Below are 24376 nucleotides of genomic sequence, written 5' to 3' on the forward strand. Positions count from 1 at the left end.
TTATACATGTCTAACATATCATTGTTTTTCTTGACTATGAAGTATTACAGGAGATGTCTTATTTTTAAACTAAATAAATGACAAAAAATGATATTTACACTGGCTAAATGAAATCACTGAATTAGCACTTCGTAGTCATTTTGATAGCACGTGGTAATCAGGAATTTTTGCCTTTTGGTCCTTTTGTTTTTCAACCCCATCCTTTTATGTACTTATACCACATATTAAAGTAATGGGAGAAAATGCCCTCCAGTAGGCATTTGGGAGTTACCAGTGCCTCTGCAATTAAAGCAACTCCTGTATATCTTAAAACAACAAACAAAAACCCCAATCCAAAGCCTACCATGCCTTCTAATACATTGTGGTTTTTTTTCAACTGAGTATTAAATGCATTTGTGTATAAAATATTGATTTTTTTTCCCTTGATTTTGATGACCTATGTACAGCTTATTTCTTAACACAGTGAATATGGGTTAATTTTCATAAAAAATTAAGCTTCCTGTTTTTAAAGGTGTTATGTTCTGGAGTTTTCACATCCTGCCCCTGTGACTCCTCAAGTGTTACTGTATTTCTTTGTGTAGAGAGAGAAAACTGGCAGCCCTTGGAATTTACTTTCAAACCCGTTTTGCTCTGATACCCGTGCCTCTTACAGAGGACTGAAAAGAAAAGGAAGCCTGCTCATGGCTGAGATCTTCCCTACACTCCTTGGGAGTGAAATGAGAAGTCTCCTCTTCAAGCCTATGATTATTCCTGTGGGGTGAAAGTTCTCTCAATACAGAAAGCTGATACAGAGCACAGGTACCACAGCAATCCTAAAATGAAAGGTGAGCGCAGGATGAGTTAAGTGGCGACAAGACCTTGCTTTGCTCTCTCTGCAGTGGTGTTTGGGCCCAGCTATAGTTAAGCGCAGTGTGTCAGATTTTGGTTTTGTTGGGCAGGCGTGGTATTGCTACCATTTGGCAATAAGCAGTGCTGTTATTTCCTGGTACGCTTAATGAAAGTGTAAAAAAAACTTAATTTTTTTTTTGAGGGGGTGGAGGGTGTTAAAGACAATTTAATAGGACAGAAAACGAAAGGAAAATAATAGTAATGATAAAAGAATATACGAAACAAGTGATGTGCTATGCAATTGCTCTCCACCCGCTGACCGATGCCCAGCCAGTTCTCGAGCGGTGGGCGCCGCCCCCCGGCCAACTTCCCTCAGTTTTATTGTTCAGCATGATGTCATACGGTATGGAATACCCCTCTAGTCAGTTGGGGCCAGCTGTCCCAGCTGTGTCCCCTCCCAGCTTCTTGTGCACCCCCAGCCTACTCGCTGGTGGGGTGGTATAAGAAGCAGAAGAGGCCTTGACTCTGTGTCAGCACTGCTCAGCAGTAACTAAAACGTCCCTGTGTTATCAACACTGTTGCCAGCCAGCATAAATCCAAAACATAGCCCCATACTAGTTGCTATGAAGAAAATTAACTCTATCCCAGCCAAAAACAGCAAAAAGAACCTCAGTCATCCAGTCATTAATTTTGCCTACTGGCCTGCAGATTACAGCTAAAATCCCTCTAAGCAAAGACTCAGCTGGAAACATTTATATTTGACTGCAGTAATATTGTTCCCATGATTAAAGGAAGCACTTTGGTTTTTTCATGGGGTTGCCCCTCAGGCTCCAGCACTGCTGTAGAAGGAGTATATGGCCTTTGGAGCTGGTAGAGTTTCACCACAGTGGACTGGCAGAGCTGCTTTTGCATGACTAGGGTCTTAAAGTACAGTGCAATTATAGCTTTGTTGGAAATGTAGGATAAGAAAGTAAAAATAGTAATGAATAATGTCACCTGATTTTAATACTGATGCGTTGAAAAATAATTACGTGGATACACCATTTTGTTCTTCCAAGTAATTTCTGTGGGAAAGAAAATTTTTAAACATACTTACTTGCTGTTCACATAGCTACAGTCAGCAACACAATTGTGTGTTGTCCACCATTGTGAGCAAGTTATGTTTTGGAAGAATGTTCTCTGGATCCTGTGTTGTTGATTGCAAATATCTTGGTAGCTAATCAGTAAGTTCAAAATTTCTCTTTCTCTTGGGAAGTCTAAAATCTGCTTGTGGTCCATCAGCTGTAATAGCACAGGTATTCTGATTTTAGCAATCTGTGCTACCCAGCATTTGCACAACCTTTCAGACTAGGTTTCCACAATTAGTAGGACTGTGCATATTTTTCTGGCAATGTTTGTACATGTTTTCTGCCTACAGCCCATTTTCTCTTTGTAGATTTTCTCTGTTATTTCTGATTTAGGGCAGTTAGTTTTTTCAGAGGACCCATTTTTTTCCTGTTATTAGTCTGTGTCCAGAAACAAAAAAAGGTCTCCTGGTGCAGCACACCAAACCATGCAGTAGTCAGTGCTGTAACTTTCTCATATCCCCCACACCTCCTCTGGAATGCACAGCTGTCATCTGGCTCCTGTTGGTGACTCTTCACTCTGATGGGCATTGTTGCTTATGTATTTTTACAAAGGTATAGCTAACATATTCTGTCTCAGTTATAAGGTCATCGGTGTGATTTGGTTTTGTCTGTTAAGATGAACAAATGTCCAACTTATCTACGTATATATGTATATATATTTCTCTGATGTCTTTATACTCCAGCTGTTGACTCAGCGTGCATTGCTAGTGTATTAATTTTAGTAATGCACGTTCTAATTCATCCTACCCATACAGTCTGTCCGCTGGAAACAGGACTGTTTTCAGTTTCCTCCTTCCAACCGTCTGCCAAATCATTTCAGAATACATTCTTTCATACGCCCCGGCTCTCAAGCCATTTGGAGCAAAGTCCATCACCTACTCTGGAGCTACAACATCAGCCATAATAGATGGTCTGCAGGCCGGGGAGCGCTATATTTTCAAAATTCGTGCAGCAAACAGGAGGGGACCAGGTCCTCAGTCTAAGGCCTTCAGTGTCGCCATCCCAGCAGGTGAGCACCAAGCCATGCACTGATTGCGTTGTCTGTCCATTTTTGCCGTGGTCCCAGTCATGTTCATTCTTACCGACTTTTCTTAGCTTCCTCTGTGCTCCATCGAACCCTTGGGGTTTTACTTCCTTAATACTGTTTCTGTTACTACAGCATGCAAAAGGACATTTTATGGATGTTTTAACATCTTAAATAAAAGCATACCATACTCTTATTTCCTGCATGAAAACACTATGTGCTCTTGTTATCCAAAGGCCAAAGAATACAATGCTTTGAGTCTTTGGATGTGCTATTCCTGACAAGTCCCACTCTTGAAAGTTGGTTAGACTGGCTTACTCGGATACGACTTCCTGCATTTGCTTCATGCCAAAAAGGTGCTGTTGTGGCAATTGAACATTTGCTGAGTTAACTAAAAATGGGCCCACAGCGTCAGATGGGATAATGCAGCACCATGCCATCAACATGACTAAGCTCTGCTGAAGATTTGGTTCTACTGATAGGGTGATGCAATCCCTGCTTTTAGATATTTGATTTTAATTGCTCTAAGTTTTACCCAAGCTACAGTAATTCCACATAGGTTGGTTAATACAGAATTAATTATTGTCTCATATTCTCATAAGTCATTTTGTTCTTGCTACCTGGCTTGTTTCTTCTCTTGGTCAGTTTTTTGTGCTGCTTCTATTGTTGTGAATAAACACTTTTTTTTTCCCCCCAGCTGCTCACGAGGATTCAGTTTCTCAGCAACATACAAATATCCAAGATAATTTAGAGGCTAAAAAACCTGGGAATGCTGGCTCATCTCCTTCTCAAACTTCCTCTGTTTCTTCAAAAGCCCAGCCATCACTTTCCTCTAAGCAGTCATCTGTTCGTTCACCTAATGTCAATGATAAAAAGAGTCTTCTTTCTGAATATAAGAATAAAATCTTGACTCGAGGAGGGGTGCTAAGTAAATCTCAGTTACCTTCTAGAAAGACAGGAGAGCTGGAACCTGATCTCCAATCCACTGAAGTGACAGACGATCGTGATTCCTCCCAAGAAGTTCCAACGATGCCACCAAAAGCCCAGGATCAGAGGAGGAATGTTAGACCCTTGTCCCCTAGTCGGCCGGTGCACCCTGTCCTTGCCTCAGGGAGGACCCCTGTTCGAATCCACACATCAGAGGTGTCACAGCAGACAAGCACAGAGAAACATGAGCCACCAGCACTGTTACCGTCATCTGTGCAACGCTCTTCTGTCTCGTCTGTTCCTAAATACACAGATAATGAAACAAAGCAACTGAGGCAAAGCAATACTAATGTACCTTCTCCTAAAACCTCTTCCCATTCTTTGCCTGCCAAAAATAATGATCTTGCAGGTAATGTGGAAGGAAAGCCAGACCCCATGCTGGTGAAAGTGTCTTCTAAAACTTCAGAGCCTAGCCACATGGCTCTGCCATCAAATCGACAGTCTGCCATCTCTCATGAGGTTGTCCCAAGCCATCCCAGTAGGACTGGCTCTCTAGGTCATTCACATCAAACCTCTTCCAAATTAGCAGATTCCCATGCTCATGATAGCCGTAACGAGTTTGACAGTGAAGAAGCAGAGGACAGAGCAGGACAGCCCAGTTCTAGGTCGCAGCAAAGAAGGCTGCCCTCAGGCTTCAGTTCTCGCACATGGAAGGATTCAAAATTAGCTGTGGTGGCAGTCTCATCGAGGTCTGCTGTTTCTGGTCACACTTCACCTCACTCTCGCTCCTCCACCAGTGCCAAATCCAAGGGAAAGGATGTTGATAAGAGTTACAGGGAGGACTCACAAGACGCAAACCCCTTATTTCCTTCTCTACCCTCTTCCAGGCAGTCATCTTCAGCAATCTATTCCAAGAGAAGAAATCCTCAGGTCGATTCTGATTCTCATCTCAGGGAGACACATGGTGAAAAGTCATCCCGTTCTGACTCAGAATTACAACAAAGTCGAGCGGTTGCTCCAGAAAAGCATTCTCATTTGCAGTCTCCTCTTTCCAAACATAAGCCTGAAGAGCGGGACAGTCGAGAGGTAAAAGAAACACTTGCTCGATCAAAACCAAGTGTGTCTTTGCCTAAAAGGACATTCTCCTCTTATCTTCTGTCGGAGAAGACCTCCCGCTCAGAGCCTCCACAGAGGGCACAAACCAATCCTTCCTTACTTCATTCAAGGGGCCGGCGCCTCCCATCTCCCATCTCATCCCAGAGTAATGAAGAATTGCAGGAAGATGATGATGAGGATGTAACAGAAGGCAGTGACAGGGCAAGCAGCCACTCTGTGTTTCCTAAAAAGGTGTCCTCTTCTAGAGGATTACCTGCATCTTTCTCTCAGGGAAGTTCAAGCTCATCTCTATCCAAGCAACAGCCACCAGGTTCTCAGGTACCTTCCTACAAACCAGAACTTACTCAGCCGGACTCCAGTTCTGCCAGTGATACAACAAAAGACAACCAGTACAATCCAAGGTTGTCATCCACTTCTTCGAGACAAACTCATCCTTCATTACCTACTCACTCAAGGGTCGCTACAAGAACAGTGTCCCACACAGAGAAAAAATATGGCCTACTGCCCTCAAAAACATCCAAAGTTGAAATTCCTCAAAAAGTTCCTTCCTCCTCTTCATCTAAATCTCATCAGTCAGTTTCTAATGAAGAAGATGATTATTACAGTGAATATGATCAGAAAGAAGTGGAAGAGAAACCCACATCTTTGGCAGCAAAATGGTCCAGTTCTGTTTCTAGAGGTAACAAAAACACATATGATGACACTACTAGCAATAAAAGGAAATCTATGGACACTCTTCTACCTCACAAAGTAAGCTCTGAAGAGGAAGAGAAGGAAGAAACTCCGACATTAAAAATATCTTCTCCTGAATCACCAGGAAGCTCTGCCATAGCATCACGGATTACTCAGTCCTCTAACAAGCACACCTCATCTAAACCAAGCTTTGTCTGGCCACGTTCTTCTGCATCTATGACCACACACACTGTTTCTCCAACAGTTTCTTCTTCCACTTTGTCCCCTCGCCAGCGACTATTGAACTCCAGGCTACGGAGCCCTTCCCAACGGCAATTTATTAGACCTCCTTATAGACAAGGTATCTTGTCTTTGTTGTAGTAATTCCACTGACTTGAGTTTTTCCTAAGATCAGCAGTTAGATGAAAAGTCCTCAATCAGAATGCAGGTTCAGTTATTTGGTATAACATATTTTTATTTTGGTGGTTCTCAGGGAGCCCCGTTCTTGAGGACATTGCCTAATTGGTGTAATGTGGTGGCCAGACCTTTCGTCCTGTGATCTGATCTGCACAGGATCCCATGATCCACAGACGAGATGAGACAGTTAGGTACTACAGTGGAAAAAGGAAAAAAAAATGCAAGAGTTCCTTATTGAGTAACAACTTCACTGAATGTGTACTGAAAGCACATTTGTACTCAGAATATGACAACCTCTCAGGTGTCTCTTCATCATATAGATTACTAAAAGGGAGGTTATATAGTGCTACCTTGCCCACAGCTAGGTAATAAGGTGTTTCCCTATGCTGTCCTGGCATGCTATGTTTTCTTTAATTAACTTTTAAGACACTTCCCTCTTTTTTCCTAAGTGACAGCTCAGAGTTATACATTCCTCTTGAGGACTGCTCACATCACAGTCAGGCCCTCTGATACCTTTGTTGCTGTGATTCACCGCAAATGTTAGAGGCTTGCTTTCTGGCAGGGTATCTGCTGAGCCTGGGTAGTGGAACAGAGGGTCCACTACATGTCAAGGTGTGTTACCTATTGATTCCCCATGTCATCTATGGAGTAGTCTCAGTAGAGATGTTTTTTATCCTTCCAATGCATGGACATCCAAAGTAGTATTGTGATTTAGTAAATACCTTCTGTGCTATGTGTAGATAATAATGTTTTGCTCAATGTGGCCTCACTGTTATACAGTGGGGACCATGCACCTGGGCTGCTGTATTTGCTGTGCTTTAGTCAGATTCAATGTTGAGTAGAGCTCCACCAGCTTGCAGAGCTTTCAGATGGGAGTGGACCTTAAATAATACCATGGAGGATGAGATGCATGGCATGAAAGTTTAACAGATTTCTCTATGGAGGTTGGATACCAGCTTACTGCTAGCAATTGGGAAGTTGATAGCTGAGTGTTCAGTTAATTTATATTCATTTCATATATATTTTTACTAGAGGCAAGTCTCTGAGCTAGGACGTGAAAATTGCTGCCCTTTCTGATCCGGGGAGCCTGCAGCTCAGTGCCACTGCTTCTCCATTTCTGAGCTGAGTGTGCCTCTGTGTAGCGATGTTTTTCAGCTAGAGAAGGAAAGTCCTTCTTTTACAAGTTAAAAAAAAAATTGAGGTAATTCCCATCCCCTCTCCTTTCAGTTCATTTGTCACTACAGCTTTGTATAAGGACAGGACTGAAAAAGTGGTTTTGTTTAATAACAGTTTCTTCCCTCACCCCACTCCTCAAATGTTTACGAAGATTGCAAACATTTTAATGTCTATAGTGCCATCTAGAAACGTTGCCCTGCTTTCTTAAAAAACCAAGAGGGAATAAAGAGACCAAATAAACATGGTAGAAACAAACCATGAGTGATTAACCTCTTCAGAAGAAACCATTTCAGATGCTTGTGTAAGCTGCAGGGATCTGACGGTGTCACAACAGTTGCTCCAAGCAGAAATGAGATGCCTAGTTTGTTGAGTGTGGTGAGGGCTCTTTCTGCTCTCGTTTATGTCTAGCTCAGTCAGAAAATGCATTTCTTTGCATTTTAAAATGTGGTTTGTAGTATGCACACCTTGCTTCAGAGTAGTGTGTTTTCTTCTCTGTTTCAGGTTACAATGGCAGACCTAATCTTACAATGAAAAATGGAAATGGAAATGGAAAAATAATACCTGGTAACAATGGAAAACCAAGTGGACAGAGAGTAATCAATGGCCCTCAAGGAACAAAGTGGGTAGGGTGACCTTCTCTCCAAATTCAAGATGCTTTGGCCTCTTATTGTACTTATAATTTCATTAAGAAAAAAGAGAACAGTGCCCTGAGTCAATGAAGCTGTAAAGTGAGATTATACTTAGTGCTCTAATTTCGTGTTCCACTGAAATCTAATTACAAATTCTGCATTTCATGATTTGAATTTTAAATCTCTGATTTAAAGCCTGAGGGCTTGAATTTTCAACTACAGCATTACTCCCATCGTTTTAGTGAAGCATTTTTTCCTCAAAGTCAGTGGAACTTAGGCTCCCCAGTGACTCGGGGCTTGTCTGCTGTGCAGTGTGAGTGGGGACTGCCTGGGATAGCTGCTGTGAACGACGTGTTCAGCAATGCTTCCCCCAGACTCACGCTCCAAGGAGAAGCTCGTGATCAAGAGTATCAAAATGTAAAGTTACTCTATAAATGTTCACGGTGCTTTAAATGCACATACGTAGGCATCTTTAAGCGTTTTGCTGTTCATACAGACACGTTTCCACTGGTGTTTTCAGAAAAGCTCAGGTGCCATTGATAGGAAAGCCCCACTAGGTGCCGATGTGCCCAGATCGTGTCTTTTTAAATCCTTTCCAGTGAGTTTATAACCAAACAACGCAGGGAAGGAACTGGTGCTTCCTGGGTGTTTGCCCAAACACTGAGCAGGAGACAGTGACCAGCCTCCCTGGCGTCCGTAGAGCTGCTCACACACTGCATGACACGTAAAGACATTTATTTTATGGCCACTTCAATCTTACTATTTGCATTAGAGGGACAGAAGAAGGTGCATCAGGTATGTCATGTTCAAGGGAGGCATTCTGAAAAGCACGCTCAAAGCCCTTTTAAATAGACTCCAGAAAGTGGGCTAGAAATGTCCTTGGGAGGCCTTAACGCCTTTTGCATTTTTGAGTTCTGTGGTTTGGTGTATGTTACTTCAGGATAAAACAGGATACAGTTCAGCTATTTTGGGCTGAAATTGCAATGAGGAATGGATTTTAACAGCAGTTACCTCTTGAATTCAATCCAAACTCTGACAGATGTGTTTTATGAGGTAGAGGCTTTTCTTCGGTCTCCTACCCCAACTAAAATCTTAACTACGCTTTTCACTACTGTTTCAATCTAAATTAACTAGTTTAATATTTCCATTTTTTGTGATGAGTAGACATCCTGTCTTCAAAAGGACTGAGGGTCATCTTCAAATCGGTATTACAGGAATCCCTTTAGGAGTTGCGCAGCCCAAGAAAATCAAGGGAGTTGCTCTTTTGCACGAGAGCTACAGTGGGCGACATGAATATGGTTGTTGTGCAACTCTGGAGCCCAGCTCCTGGGGATTTGCCTTCTTCAACAGTGATTTTTCCAGTGATTGCAGTTAGTGACTCACTTTTAAAAGTCTGTGGGTAGGTGTTGTAGCTATTCCTGAACATCACACTTAGCACCTGAATTTCCCCAGGATTTCTGTTGCTGTGACATTTCATTTCACCTCCTCTTGTGCTATCTAAATTTGAATCCATCTATTGCTTTTAGATTGTAGATCTTGACCGAGGGCTAGTGTTAAATGTTGAAGGAAAATACCTCCAAGATTCCCAAGGCAACCCTCTCCGAGTGAAATTAGGAGGGGATGGACGTACAATTGTTGGTAAGTGACAGCTTCCTTCTTACAGAAAAAAATCTACAGTTTTTGTGCACATGGTACAACTCTTTTGAGCTGTCAAATGCTTCAAGCATCCCCAGGTCCCATGCAAGCCATTTGGGGTTTCTTGTACCTGAGGTCTCCATCAGGCAGTCAGTGCGTTGCAGGGCCTGGGGATGCTTTGGGGCATTCTGTGGGGCTCTTGAGTGCGAGGCAGCAAGAATCACCCAAGTCTATCTCACTTGTATCGGCATGAGAAGGGACTGCAGAACCGAGGGAGAATAAGGATTGATGCTTCTTTATGTCTTTGTACACATAGAAATAATTATGCCCCACCACTAACACTGTACCATCCATACATATGTGATTTTTTTTTTCTTTTCTGACACTGACCACAAATAGTTAAAAAACCCTGTGTGTGATTTGTGAAAACACTGCTGGTTGCATATCAGTCCATCTGAATAGATCTCTTGAATGCAAATTCAGTGCCTGCTGTTAAACTGGTTACTGTGAATACTTGCAGTATTCAGAATTTGGCACAGAAGTTTATCTGCAGTGACAGCATCTCACCAGCTCATCCCAGTTTTTCCTAGCACAAGTTTGACATTAGGAGCAGAATAGGGATTCATCATACCTTTCATCAGCAGTTACAAGACTGACTTGGCTTAAATGCAGGCACTGTCTGCATGTTGTGATTCTGAAGTGAAACCTTCCTGCAGTTTTCCCAAAAAATCTTTATCAAACATCTGATAAAAGTGAACAGCACTGTGGTTTATCTGAGGGTCTTCTGAACCTTTTTCCAGCTTCCTTAGACATGGATCTTTTCTGGATAACAACTTTCTTCTCTTTCAGCTTAGTTACAGGAGGCTGTAATCTTGTTCTCAGTGCTCTTGTGGTAACTACTGTTGTTAAATGTCATGCCATAAGCCTGCAATTGATTAAGAGTGAGAGTTTTTGGGTTTGTTCTCTCCTAGATGAAAAGGGTGCCCCAATGGTGAGTCCTGATGGATTACCTTTGTTTGGGCATGGCAGATTTAGTAAACCTGTAGCAAGTGCACAAGATAAACCAATAATAAGCCTTGGAGGGAAACCTCTGATTGGTCTTGAAATGATTAAGAAAACAACCACTCCCTCAACTACTACTACAATACCCCCAACAACTACCACAACAACTACTACAACAACTATTGCTACAACTACCACCACCACTCCTGAACCAACCACCGCTGAACCACCCACTGAGAAACCGCCCCCAACCTGTCCTCCTGGCACCTATGCACAGTATGATGATGAAGGCAACGTGCTGCTGGGTTTTGATGGCCTGCCAGAGTGCAATGCAGAAGGTAACTTCCTTTTGTGCTGTTTGAGCTTCTTTGGTTGTGCTGTTTGTACAGTGCAGTTACACAAATGTAAAGTGGGAGAAAGAATCTGCCTCTGAGCATTTTGGTCCATGTGTTAAGGTAGGAGCTGAGATTAGAGCAGCTAAAGAAGTTTTTGGGCGTTAAATGGTTTTTCATTGGAAAATGTCAACTTTCCCCAAAACTGAAGTTTTTTGTGGAAATACGTTGATTTCAGCAATATTCTTACCTTGTGTTGGATCCAATTTTGTCACATATATTCATGCATGTGAGCACAAGTATAGGCAGTACTTTTGTGGTCAAAGCACTCACCTATAATGAAGTCCTCACTCCAGTTCAGGCCAGGGAAAGTCCTGAAGACACTATACATTTTGTCTATTTTGTGTTTGTTTCTCACAATACATTCTGAAAAGTCTCTCTTTTGAGGCATGGTGGGACCAGGCAAAATGAGATTCTTGTTCTCTTGCCAGCCCTCAGGGATAGAGATTGTCTAGCAGGAATGTAGCACAGCACAAATGAAGCTGGGGAAAGACAACTCTGGCTCTGCACAGATAAGGCAGAGAGTTATACACTAATTTCTTTCTCGTCTGAAAATATAAAACATGTTCGTACATGTTATTATTTCCCTGTTGCAGTTATACAAGTTTAGGATGTGGTGCCAAACTGAAATCCAAAGTAAACAAATATAAATGCACTAGTGTCTTTGGGCGTTGAGTCTGTTCCTATCATGTTTTATGGTACATGCACCATCCCTGGAAACATGTTTTACTCTTTCATCACCTGAATGTTGCATTGCAAACCAGCTAGCTGCTTATTTTTCAAAACCAGATCAGGGAGCACCGTGGTAGTCCTTATCCTTTCCATTTGTAGGTAATTTCCAACTCAAACTAAAAATGGGCAGTAGAAGCATGGCCATAACCTAAACAAAGGGATGGCAGTCAGACATTTGCCAACTGCAGTGACCAGTTTTAATGGGTAGTTAAACCCCCTAACCTTTACCCCATACACCTGTATCTCTGAAGCCAAAGTAGATTTTCAAGTAGGTCATGTAACCATGGCCTGAGAAGCTGAACTATCACTTTGAAGAGTGCAGAGATATGGAAAAATGTGTTTTCAACAACTCACAGTGAGTTTAAGGATGGCGTCTTTGCAAAGGATCTCAGAAGCAGAAGACTGGAAATTTCCTTACCAGCTACCCTGGGTAAGTAACGAGCCAGAAGTTCTATTGCCTTGTACAGATGGGATTACAATGATTTATAGTGTTAATATTTATCTAACAATTAGCCCCATGTTTGACAGTGTGTATTTATAGAAGTGTGCTTGCACATGAACATATGCATGGATGTGTATGTGTATATATACACGCACAAACATACGTATATGAAAATGGCCATCATCATTAAATATTTCTTTGAAGATTTTTGGTTTTCTCATTGATGCTTTCATCGTTCTTAACTGTATTTACCAAAGTGTTACAAATACTGCTGTATATGGTCAGCCTAGTATTTTCAAAGTTGATTAAAGGGGACCCTGTTTTTCAGTAGAGTTGGAGTCCCTCCCAGTCCCACCAGCTTCTTTTGCTTACCTTATACATTGCTTGCATGCTGTGATGTTTCCTCCCTTTGGCCTGTGCTACTTGATACCTGAAAAACCTCTTCTGAGAAAACATAAGAACAATAAGAGGTCCTGAAATATGTCTGGACTTAATCTAAACATAGTCTCCAGAACCTGAACAACAAAAACCTTTGCAGTATTGCTTTTAGCAGAGTTGTGGGCTGGGAAATTTTCACGTGATTTTATGAACATTTAAAAATATTCTGCTTGGTTATTTTGCCTTTTACCAAATGGGCTTGCTGGATCCTTCAGCTTTCTTAAAGGCATGAATGAAAACTAGTTCTTTTACACAGGCTGTGTGTTCAATGAGAACAGCTTTTAAGTCACTCCTAACCTGTCTGGCATTTTGACAATATGTCTGCAAACGCATCAAAGTGTAAGACTGAAAGGACAAAATGGTGCTGGATTTCCACTTCTTGCCTGCAATATAGCTTGAGCAATATTAATCCCTACCTGGTAATTATGAAAGTTTCTCTGAAGAGTAATTATTAGGATTTTCTTGAGCTTCTCCTCTTTTTTTCTTTTTTTTTTTTTTTTTTCATCCTGGTGACCTGCCTCAACATTTGACAAATGCAGCAAAACGACCTGCCAGTTCCACAGAGGAACTTGCTTGAGAAGAAAGTCTCTTTGTGGTATTTATTTAATGATGGCTGTCTTAGTTTAACAAGTGCAGTGTCTATTTCAAGACGGATAAACAACTACTTCTTGAGTTATCAAAACATTTAATGCAGTTTTCCCTTCACCATTTCCAAATCATATTTTTATGTTGTCTTTCCCTTTAATCTGAGTCTGGAAAATACTCCAGATCCTTTAATGAAATACTTACTTTGCCAAAGCTTGATATTTTGTTTCTAAGTAAGTGCTTTACTCCCAAACACCCCAGGGCTGCAAGCGCCAAAACCCACCGCCAAACATTCTACTTAAGCTTTGGCAAATTCACTTACTCTCTGGCAGGATTTTTTCTCGACCCAGCAGAATTTATTGTCAACGTTTCACTAGATTCAGCAGTCTTTAACTTTCAAGAAGGATTTTGGCCACACAAGCGTGATTTGTCAGTGAAATCAGCTAAACTTTTTTCATGAGCTCGCAAGTAAGAAAAAGGTGGAGTCTTAACTGCATGTTTCATGTGATAAAATCAAGTGATGGTTGCGCAGTCCACTGTCCTTACAGATGCCAAAAGACTATGGCAAGTGGTCATAGCAGGACTTAGGCTCATTTGGTTCAGGCAGGGTTCACTGAAGAGCTGCAGCGAAGGGTGATGGAGCAAGCTGGAGAACTGCAGCTGGTGTATGTGGAGAAAATTATAAAGCAAGAGGTCTTTTGGGAAGTGCACCTATTGTCTCCATGCCCCAGCTAATGCTAAAGAAGTACAGAAGGGGAGTAGAAGAGACTGAACAAGCAAAAAAAATAGAAAATAAAATTTCTTTATGCTGGATTGTACGTAGGCAAAAGGCTAGCTAGCCAGTAGGCGTGAACAAGTTGAAATCTGCCCAGGAAGGACTTGAAATTTCTGCATATCTGAGTTTCTTGTTTACTTGGATGTAGTCAAAGATAAGTGCATACATTAAAGATGTTGGTTGATGCTGGCCAACTGTGGTGAGAAGATCTCCAGAATTCAGTAAAGGATCTACTTTGTCACTGACTACCTCAGAGAAGTCAAGTGGCTTCCAAGTGGATGATCTCCTGAAGAGCGGCTGCAGAAGTCTACCATGAGAAAATGTCAGATTTTGCTATATGAAAGTCTGTGAATAATTAACTAATTTCCTGTGTTTTCAAAGCCTTTTTTTGGCATTAAGATCACTACTGTGTATTTAAAAGAAACATTGTAGTAGGCAAAAATCAGTCTTGTACAATAATTGTTGGTTCTAAAAAAAAAACCCTGCAAAACAAAAATGTATCATTCAGATTCTATTTGTAAACTATTTGACACTGGCAGTTGAAATTTAGCATTGTTCGTATTACTGGCTTAGTAAAAATAACATCGTTACTTCCATACCAAGTGTTACAGGAACATTATCAATTTCTGTGTAGTATCCTAAGGTCAAAGCTGTCTTTCTCTTGTCTTTGTTCACCCACTGGCCTGTCCCCAGCCCCATCATTTCATCGAAGACTTCTTATGGTACATGCAGCGGGTTCTAGCACAATGCTTTTGCTTTGTTTGCATTGCTTTTCGTGGCTAACCTAAGCTTTGTGTACTCCTTGGCTTCCCTGTACAACATGCGGAGAAATGCATTTCTCAGAGTGTGCAGGGAAGCCTCCAGGACTCACAAGAGAAGGTACTTGATAGGTGATATATCTGGTGCTGGGTGCAGAGATATTGAGATAATATATATGAATAGGCATCTGGGAAGTCTGTGGGTGCATTTGCATTGGTTTTTGGGGTGGATCGGGAGAGTGTTTATGATGTGCACCTCACAGTCATCTCTTCTTGCCATGCTCTCGTTTGCATCGTGGAGCAATCTCGGTGTGCACAAACTGAATTTCTGTTGGATGAAAGCAGTGCTTCAGGATGACATGTGTGTGCCCCAACCTCTAATGGGCATTCAGTCCCCAGGATCAGGCTAGGGCTAGTGCAAAGTAAAACCCTGGGAAAACCAGCACCAATTACTTTATTCTACAAATCCATTCCTTCTGGGCTGCATTACTTGCTAGCATAGGCACAGTCTTTAAATGTCATGGCTCTGTGGGTTGTTTGATTTTTATTCCCCCACAAAAGTATTTGAATAGAAGTTTTCAGCTTATTTGAATTGCTTAGTTGGTTTTTTGCATATAAATTTTTCACATGAGACTATAAAATGTTGTCAAATCCTGACCTGAGCGTTACGTGGTTGCTGGCAGCCTGCCTTTGCTCCAGAGCTCCCAGGGCCCCGGGGCAGAGCTCCTGGAAGGTGCCTTACTCTCTATTTTGAGGAGCAGCCCTGAACCCATTTTTCCCCAGCAAAACTCCTGGCTACCGCAGTTAGCTACTCAGCTGTTATTCTAAATATGCAGAATGGACTGTCACTGTGTTATCTGAAAACTAGGCAGTTGTCTTATTTCTTTGCAAATCAACTGGCTAAAGATTTTTATTTTAAGTTTTATTCCAGAAGTGTTTTACTAGGAGGGTGGGGATGAGACCATTGAATTCTTACAGCATTTTTTCTCTCTTCCTCAATAGATACATTCTCAGGACTGGATTCAGATGTGACAGCAACTCCAGAGGCATATGTGATATATGATGATGGTACTGTTTAACTGTAAAAGTCTATTACAAGTGGCATGTTTTGGGTTGGGATTTTTCCCCTCTTCTTTCTTTAGAATTGGGTTTGAGGAGCCAGGTTGGTGAATGGAAGCTTAAGCAAGCATTGGTGAGCTGGAAAAGCTTTCCAGAGTCCACATCACCTGTGAAGTTCAAGGGTGCAAAGCCTACTGTTTCTGGACATGAAGGTCCTTTTCTATCTGTCCTGCAGTCTAACAGAAACCTGTTGTGGAAATAAATTATGTTCAGAGCTGGGTCTTATGGTCACCACTTCAATCTTAGACTTACTTTCTCTCGTACAACTTCTAACTCCAGCCCAGTCAAAGTCAATATACTCTTCTAAAATACAAAACCATAGTACTGTCTCAGCCATGGAAACTTGAAATACCTTAGTGAGTTTTTAGCACTCTACAGCACTGTGAATATATTTTTTGTCTTTTTTTTTTGGATGTGCAGCCTGCATTTAGACTATAAAACATGCTTATACTGAATGAGATCAGCTATGTATAAAACAATTAATCTGCTGAATTCATGTGGAATTTAAATTAAAGAGATTTGAAATCAGATAAAAGGAGAAGAGTGAAAGATTTTTGCAGTAATATTCACGCCATCTTGATACTGTAATTCAGGACACACAAAGCTTAGCTGAAGAGGAAGCCTCAAGTCCCAGCACTTAATTGTAAGTTTGAACAGGGAATGCAAATTCTCAATTACTGGCACTAGCATTCACTTTCTGCCCTCACTGACTTCTGATGTTCTGCCCCTTTTAATCCTCAGATTCCTGCTCCTAACATGCATATTGAAGTGGATAAGCACACACCTCTGTTAAACTCAAACTTTTTAAAAAGAATTTATAGTGCTAGAATAATTAATAAGTTTTTTTTATTTTGTGCATGCAGTGCTGGGATATTAAGTCAAACCACCACCACCACCACCACCAACAACAACAAAACATTTTAAAAGAGAGTGCAGCAACTGTGAGGAAGTTATCATAGACTTTTTTGCTTCTTATTATGATTGCTTTATACCAAGGCCAACTAAGGAAGTGGGGAGAAGAGGATGGACTAAAAACTGTGCAAGCCCTGCATCCCACTTTCCTTACATCCCCATGAAAGCGGATTGTCCTTCAGTGCACAGGTCTTTTGCCAGGCCTCCCCTTAGAATCACAGCATCATTAAGGTTGGAAAAGACCTCTAAGATCATCAAGTCCAGCTGTCAACCCAACACCATCATGCCCACTAAACCATGTCCCAAAGTGCCAGGATCCCAATGCAGAAAACTGATGCTTTAGCAGTTTAAGCAGTATGAACCAGCTCTAACATTTTTGAATGGTAACACAGAGTTTCCTTAAAAAGAAATTTTTTCATTCCCTTATCTCCTTCCTTTGGCATCTGAGGTCTGGGGCCAGGGATTCAATTACTGTGCTGTCTCTGGGGATTTTATGGGGAGGTGGCAGGCAAAGCATGTTCAGAATATTGCTCTATGAATACATTTGTTTATTGTCACCCTTTTTACCTGTGTGAGCTAGGTCTAAATCAGCAACAGCACTAGTATTCTAAGGCACAGACTTTGTGCTCGCTATCCATTGGTTTGGTAGAAAGTTTTGCAAGGCTGAGGTGTGACTGACCCTGACTTAGAGGCCTGTAGGGAGTGTGCAGCGGCAAGGGCAGGGTGTGTGGCACTCCTCTGGGGCTGTGGCTGGTGGCAGAAATGTTTCCCTTCTCCTAGTTAAGCCAAAATAACATGAAGCAAACTAACATTTTCATCCTATGTTTCCTCTGAAGATTACGAGTTTTTTGAGAGCACTTTGCCACCAACCACCACCACTGTCACCACCACCACTGCCACCACCACCACTGCTTCTACGATGACCGAATCAGAAGTTGTCTATCCAGAAACTAGTCTTGTTGGCACTGGCCCTATGTCAGAATATGATATTGCTGGGAAGAAACGGTTCACTGGTAAGGATATCCTTTGATTTATGTAGCTTATTACTTGTGCTGCAAAGAATTCTTGTTCTAGCAAGGCCAGCCCTTAAGCTGAGACCACCGTGCAAGTATGTCCAACAGACTAGTGTGTGGTCCCTGTAAGGACTGCTACCTGGGAAACTCAAACAGCAGTACTTGGTTCATAGCTTTGATGCTTGCATGTCTACATGTGGATCCACCTGATTTGGTTGAAGCAGTACAAACCTTTTTGTACTCTTTCAGTGTAAGTGCTCTGCTTTGTATCCTGCATTGTGTTTGGTTTAGCTGAAGTCAGTAAAAGAGCAAGAGTGTCTACTCCGGTGCTCAGTTTAGCTCAACTGCATGACTTTAAGTTCACACCAGTAGTTCAGTCAGTGCAAGTCTCCTTGTAGGTGTGGGTCTTCCTCTGGGGGACCTAATTCTTTTCCACTGGCCCATGCAACCCTGATGGTATCACTCACCTTGTAGAAGCATGTATGTCAAAGGTATGCTTCAAAGTCAGGGAATGAATGGTATTTTGGATATGAACTTTCCAAAACATAAAACCAATAGAGATAAATTTGGCTTCGCTATTTGTGTCTTTGCTCTGTAGAAGGAATTTGGTGAAGGAACTCACAGTACATTGACATGAGCCATGAGGCTGGCTCCTGTGTATGTGAGCCATTCAAGTGTGTAGGTAGGTGTTGCAGCTCTGACTTCAGAGCTGCACCACTTCGTCAGAGAAGCAACTAGGGGCCAGACTGGAGGGACTTGGAGGTGGTAGGACACTGCATTCCAGCCTCTACCCCAGACTGATGCCACCCCAGCAGCCCTTTACAAACCTTTGACATTTCAACAGAGGTCAGGTCAGCTGCTGGCTCACGTGGTGTTTCAGATGGGAGTTCAGGGGATGGAGAGTCAGCTTTGACTAATGTCTTGCCTTCCCTTCCAATATCCACAAGCTTCACGTGGCTTAGAGTAGACCTCTGCTGCTGGAGTAAAATTGTTTTTATATATGCCAAGACTTTTTCCAGTGCATCTTCAGTTTCCCTGTCCAAACAATTTCATGATGTTTCTATTCAGCTCTCTCACTGACAGTGCTTCTTGATTCATTTGGCTGGAGAGGCTAAAATTAACTTCATTGCAAGATCTGGGAAAAATCCCTTTAGGGCATGAAATCCAATAAGATAAACCAAGAAATGTTGGTTTATGAACATTTCAAGGCACTAGGGAAATAATATTACCATTTCAATGAATTGTATTATTGCAACTGAATAAACATTTCCAAAGCAATTTTTATAGTCCTTACTTTGAATGTTACAGTGACTTTTAAGGCAAGAAAAAATGGTTTAATCTTTTAATGAACTGAAATGCAGCTCTGGTCAGTATAAAGCTTTTAAAAATAGAAGTTACAGGTTGGAAGCACATGCCTGGAAGGTGAGGACTCATGACTCCTGGTCCCTTAGTGCCCAGGGGACTACAGCGATAATCCCTTCGTTTAACCTGGTCTGACTTCTCCTTGGAATTGTTCTTCTGTTGTTTCACTCCAGCTTCAGGATGTTTGTGTAAGAACCCACCACTAAGACCTGGTGAAGTCTTAGACATTGATCTAAGGCCCTGGCAGGGATCTGTTCCCACATGTGGAAAGGCATAGAGTTTAGGTGACATTTCCACCCCACATCCACAGCAGCTGGAGGTGGAGTGCAGAGGGTCCTGCAGTCAGAACGCTCTCTTCTGCCTCTTGTGGTAAAGACCATCCTTCTGTCTTTGCATAAATTGGGTGTGGGGCAGACCTGAATATTGGCACCCCGTTCCCCCTGCTCATCAATCAAATTGAGTGCAAGCCATGCTTTGTTGGCAGCAGTGAACTGTCTCTGGGCTGGAAGGGGAAGAAGTTTAAAATGCATCACAAAAATTGACTCTTCCTTTCAGGAAATTGCCAGCCTGTGTGCTACCCTGTAGTACCTACAAACTGCTAACCAAATGCCACCCTTCCCCGTCTCTTCCAGCTCCTTACGTGACCTATCTCAATAAAGATCCAGCAGCCCCCTGCTCCTTGACAGAGGCCCTGGAACACTTCCAAGTGGAGAGCCTCGATGAAATAATCCCTAATGACCTCAGAGAGAAAGAGCTGCATCCCCTGAAAGCCCCTCACAACATCACCGTTGTGGCAGTCGAAGGCTGTCACTCTTTCGTCATTGTGGACTGGGACAAACCTGCTCGAGGAGACATGGTAACAGGTACTCTCCTGAGGGTTGCTCTCCTGAAGGGGAAATGGGAAAGGGGAGGTTTTCTTAATTACCATTTTTACCTTAAACTGAGTCAACAGCTCATGAAGTTCTCACTCTTCTGCATTCTCTGAGGGAGTTAAGCTACTTTCTGAGGAGCAAGAAAGGTCCCTCTGTCATCCCTCAGTGCCAGCCCAACCAGCCCATGCTGGTCCAGATATTCCAAAGATTTTGGTGCTGCTTTTGTGCCAGCGATTCCGAAAGCACTGCTTCTCACCTGTGATAGCACTTTGCTCAGCTGAGCGCTTCTGCCCTGGGGTAGTACCCTCAGCTCCACTGCAGGCACCTCCCAAGTCCACCTCTGGAACATCATTCACAGTCAGCTTCAGTCCACTCCCAGCTAAGGTGACTGTGTGGCTGGAGCTGGTCTGGGTTGTGCCTGGCTGTGAGTGTGGCTACAGGAGCAGTCTGCCTGTCGTGGGGCTTCTGGCTTGGTGGTCTTCTGCTTTTTTTGTAAGAAAAAAACATCAGAGTTGGTTATCTCCAATGGAGTCTGTGGCCCAGGCTGGCTTGTTTTACTGAAATTCTGCTCAAATACCAGTCTGACAAATGAGGTTCAGGGGTGGGGAATATGTTGAACAAATGTATTAAATTAGATCTCCTTTAATGTCTTTAGACCTTTATGAGAACCACAGAGAAGCCCAAATGACTTCAAGAATGAATCCCAAAAGCTGCTAGAAAAACACTACAGTAAATAAATAACAAAAATATTTTAGAAATTAATCAACCCCTGTTTGTCAGTGGACCAAAAAGGTCTGAAATAAACACTGGAAAACGCGACCACTTTGGTGCTAATGTTTCAGTTTCTTGCCCAGCTCTGCATCTGACAGTGATGGCAGAGGGGTGGGAGCTGGCAGAGCCGGCCAATGGTTGGGATAATGGTTGGGGCAGCAGTAATGGTTGGGAAAGGAGAAGGTGGCACTTGAACAGACCATGTGGTGTCTGTCGCACAGCGTTTCATTCTTCAAGACTGTTGACCTAGTACCTTACGAAGTGCAGCTTGCACAACATTTTAAAAAAACAGCTATGGTATTTCTAATCATATTAGTTTCTGCACAGTCAGTGTACCACTTAAAGCAGTGAAAGGTTGACTCTGTCATCTTTTTGCCTTTGCTGTGTTTTAAATCAGTATTTGTACCTGGGTACCATCCTCTGATGTAATGCTCCATCATTATTTGCTAATAACAGGAAATTCTTTTAGCCTGGGATTTTCCAAGACGGTTAGGCATCAAATCACTTTCGTATTCAGTGATGCTTCCACTCCTTTTAACCCACAAAATCTATCAAAACACCTAAGACTTGGGATATCATTTATTTAGAATTTATTTAGAACGCTCACAACTATTTGTCTTTCCCATTTACAGGCTATTTGGTTTACAGTGCATCGTATGATGACTTTTTAAGGAACAAGTGGTCAACCAGGACTGCAGGGACTACTCATTTGCCAATTGAGAACCTGAAGCCCAACACACGGTAAGTGTGTTCATTCTTTTTCAGTTGTGTGGGAGAAGTAAAACAAATTTTGAGAATTGTCAATGGTTTTGCTTGGCCTTAGTAAAAATGTTTATGTTTGATCTAGATTTTACTCATTCTATTTGACAGCAAATTGTTTTATAAACTGCACAGCTACTTACAATGATATATTTACTGTGTTAACCCTGGAGCAGATGACTGTGTGTACGTGCATATATGTTTGTGTCTGTAAAAAAAAATACTGGTAACAGAGAAAATCTTATTTTAAAAATGCATTTTCTAGTCTGGTGCATAACTGAATCAAATTTTGGGAGGAAGAGTATACTAAAGTATACCCTTGGTGTGATGTGGCCATTCCCACATACTGGCGTGGCCAAGATTTGATACTTAAGGGCTGGTGAGGAGATGTGCTGCTCTCTGGTCTGTTTTCGCTGTCTGTTCACCTAAGTTGAAGAGGAGGCTTTGTGGTATACAATGAGGCCATGTCAGTTGCTCAGAAGTCAGTTTGGCAGGAGCTTTAGGCCTTTATCTTGCAAAAAATCTCACTGAAATGGCAGAACAGAAATGCATGCTTTGTGTGATATTGGAATGATTCATGGCAATTGGTTGGGAAGTAAATAGCCACAAAGGGACTACATTAAAATTACTTCTTTTGACAGATGCTCAGTGCCTCACACTTTTCTCAAATTCTGAGTCTGAAATACTTTTGGTGCTGCCTTGGGCTAGGTGATTTCTCTTCATGTGCTGATGACTACAGTCTCTTAGACACTGGTAGCAGGTGTTGCGCCTGTATTTGGTAATGTGGGAGATGCACTGGGATTGTGGGCTGGGACTAGCATGCCTCATGATAACAAGCTACAGATCAGAGCATCCACTCCTAGGACAGGCACATAGGATTTAGAATCATAGAATGATAGAATCATTTAGGTTAGAAAAGACCTTTAAGATCATCGAGTCCAACCATTAACCTAATGCTGCCAAGTCCACCACTAAACCATGTCCCTAAGTGCCACATCTACATGTTTTTTAAATACCCCCAGGAATGGTGACTCAACCACTTCCCTGGGCAGCCTGTTCCAATGCTTCACATCCCTTTCAGTGAAGAAATTTTTCCTAATATCCAATCTAAACCTCCCTTGGTGCAACTTGAGGCTGTTTCCTCTCGTCCTATCCCTTGTTACTTGGGAGAAGAGACCGACATGCACCTTGCTACAACCTCCTTTCAGGTAGTTGTAGAGAGCGATTAGGTCTCCCCTCAGCCTCCTCTTCTCCAGATTGAACAACCCCAGTTCCCTCAGCCGGTCCTCATAAGACTTGTTCTCCAAACTCCTCACCAGCTTCATTGCCCTTCTCAGGACACGCTCCAGCAACTCAATGTCCTTCTTGTAGTGAGGGGCCCAAAACTGAACACAGTGTTCAAGGTGTGGCCTCACCAGTGCCAAGTACAGGGGCACGATCACTTCCCTACTCCTGCTGGCCACACTATTTCTGATACAGGCCAGGACACTGTTGGCCTTCTTGGCCACCTGGGCACACTGCTGGCTCATGTTCAGCCAGCTGTCAACCAGCACCGCCAGGTCCCTTTCCGCCGGGCAGTTCTTCAGCCACTCCTCCCCAAGCCTGTAGCGTTGCATGGGGTTGTTGTGACCCAAGTGCAGGACCCAGCACTTAGCCTTGCTGAACCTCATACAGTTGGCTTCGGCCCACTCATCCAGCCTGTCAAGATCCCTCTGGGGAGCCTTCCTACTGCCAAGCAGATCAACACTCCTGCCCAGCTTGGTGTCATCTGCAAACTTATGGAGGGAGCACTTGATCCCCTCATCCAGATCATCGATAAAGATATTCAACAGAACTTACCCCAGTACTGAGCCCTGGGGAACACCACTTGTGACTGGCCGCCAGCTGGATTTAACTCCATTCACCACAACTCTTTGGGCTCAGCCGTCCAGACAGTTTTTATCCTAGCAATGCGTATGCCCATCCAAGCCATGAGTAGCCATTTTCTCCAGGAGAATGCTGTGGGAAACAGCGTCAAAGGCTTTACTAAAGTCTAGGCAGACAACATGCACAGCCTTTCCCTCATCCACTAAGTGACTGACCTTGTCACAGAAGGAGATCAGGTTGGTCAAGCAGGACCTGCCTTTCATAAATCCATGCTGACTGGGCCTAATCACCTGTATGTGTTGTGTGATGGAACTCAAGATGATCTGCTCCATAACCTTCCCTGGCACTGAGGTCAGACTGACAGGCCTGTAGCTCCCCAGGTCCTCCTTCTGGCCCTTCTAGTAGATGGGTGTCACATTTGCTAATCTCCAGTCAACTGGGACCTCCCCAGTTAGCCAGGACTGCTGATAAATGATTGAATGTGGCTTGGTGAGCACTTCCGCCACCTCCCTCAGTACCCTTGGGTGGATCCCATCCAGCCCCATTGATTTGTGTGTGTCTAAGTGGTGTAGCAGGTTGCTAAACATTTCCCCTTGGATTATGGGGGCTGCATTCTGCTCCCCGTCCCTGTCTTCCAGCTCAGGGGGCTGGGTACCCAGAGAACAATTGGTCTTACTGTTAAAGACTCAGGCAAAGAAGGCATTAAGTACCTCAGCCTTTTCCTTATCCTTTGTCACTATGTTTCCCCCTGCATCCAATAAAGGATGGAGTTTCTCCTTAGCCCTCCTTTTGTTCCTAATGTATTTATAAAGACATTTTTTATTGTCTTTTACAGCAGTATCCAGATTAAGTTCTAGCTGGGCTTTGGCCCTTTTATTTTCTCACTGCATAACCTTACAACATCCTTGTAGTCCTCCTGAGTGTCTGCGCCTTCTTCCAAAGGCCATAAACTCTTTTTCCTGAGTTCTAGCCAAAGCTCTCTGTTCAGCCAGGCTGGTCTTCTTCCCCACTGTTTCGTCTTTTGGCA

General features: G+C 42.7%; 1 protein-coding gene across 1 annotated transcript in view; it reads left to right on the top strand.

Moving 5' to 3' along the window:
• Window positions 1–24376, top strand: part of FNDC1 (fibronectin type III domain containing 1) — a gene marked incomplete at its 5' end in the record, with an annotated part of 74788 nt that overhangs the window by 34954 nt on the left and 15458 nt on the right. Inside the window, 9 exons of the mRNA XM_081997929.1 lie at window positions 2776–2964; window positions 3677–6055; window positions 7789–7910; window positions 9443–9554; window positions 10523–10891; window positions 15678–15743; window positions 17543–17719; window positions 19714–19944; window positions 21357–21465. Of these exons, the coding sequence (XP_081854055.1) occupies window positions 2776–2964; window positions 3677–6055; window positions 7789–7910; window positions 9443–9554; window positions 10523–10891; window positions 15678–15743; window positions 17543–17719; window positions 19714–19944; window positions 21357–21465 (3754 nt within the window). The remainder of the gene's footprint in view (window positions 1–2775; window positions 2965–3676; window positions 6056–7788; window positions 7911–9442; window positions 9555–10522; window positions 10892–15677; window positions 15744–17542; window positions 17720–19713; window positions 19945–21356; window positions 21466–24376) is intronic.

This window comes from Phaethon aethereus, assembly GCF_964289735.1.
Source record: "Phaethon aethereus genome assembly, chromosome: 3".
NCBI classification, from domain to species: domain Eukaryota; kingdom Metazoa; phylum Chordata; class Aves; order Phaethontiformes; family Phaethontidae; genus Phaethon; species Phaethon aethereus.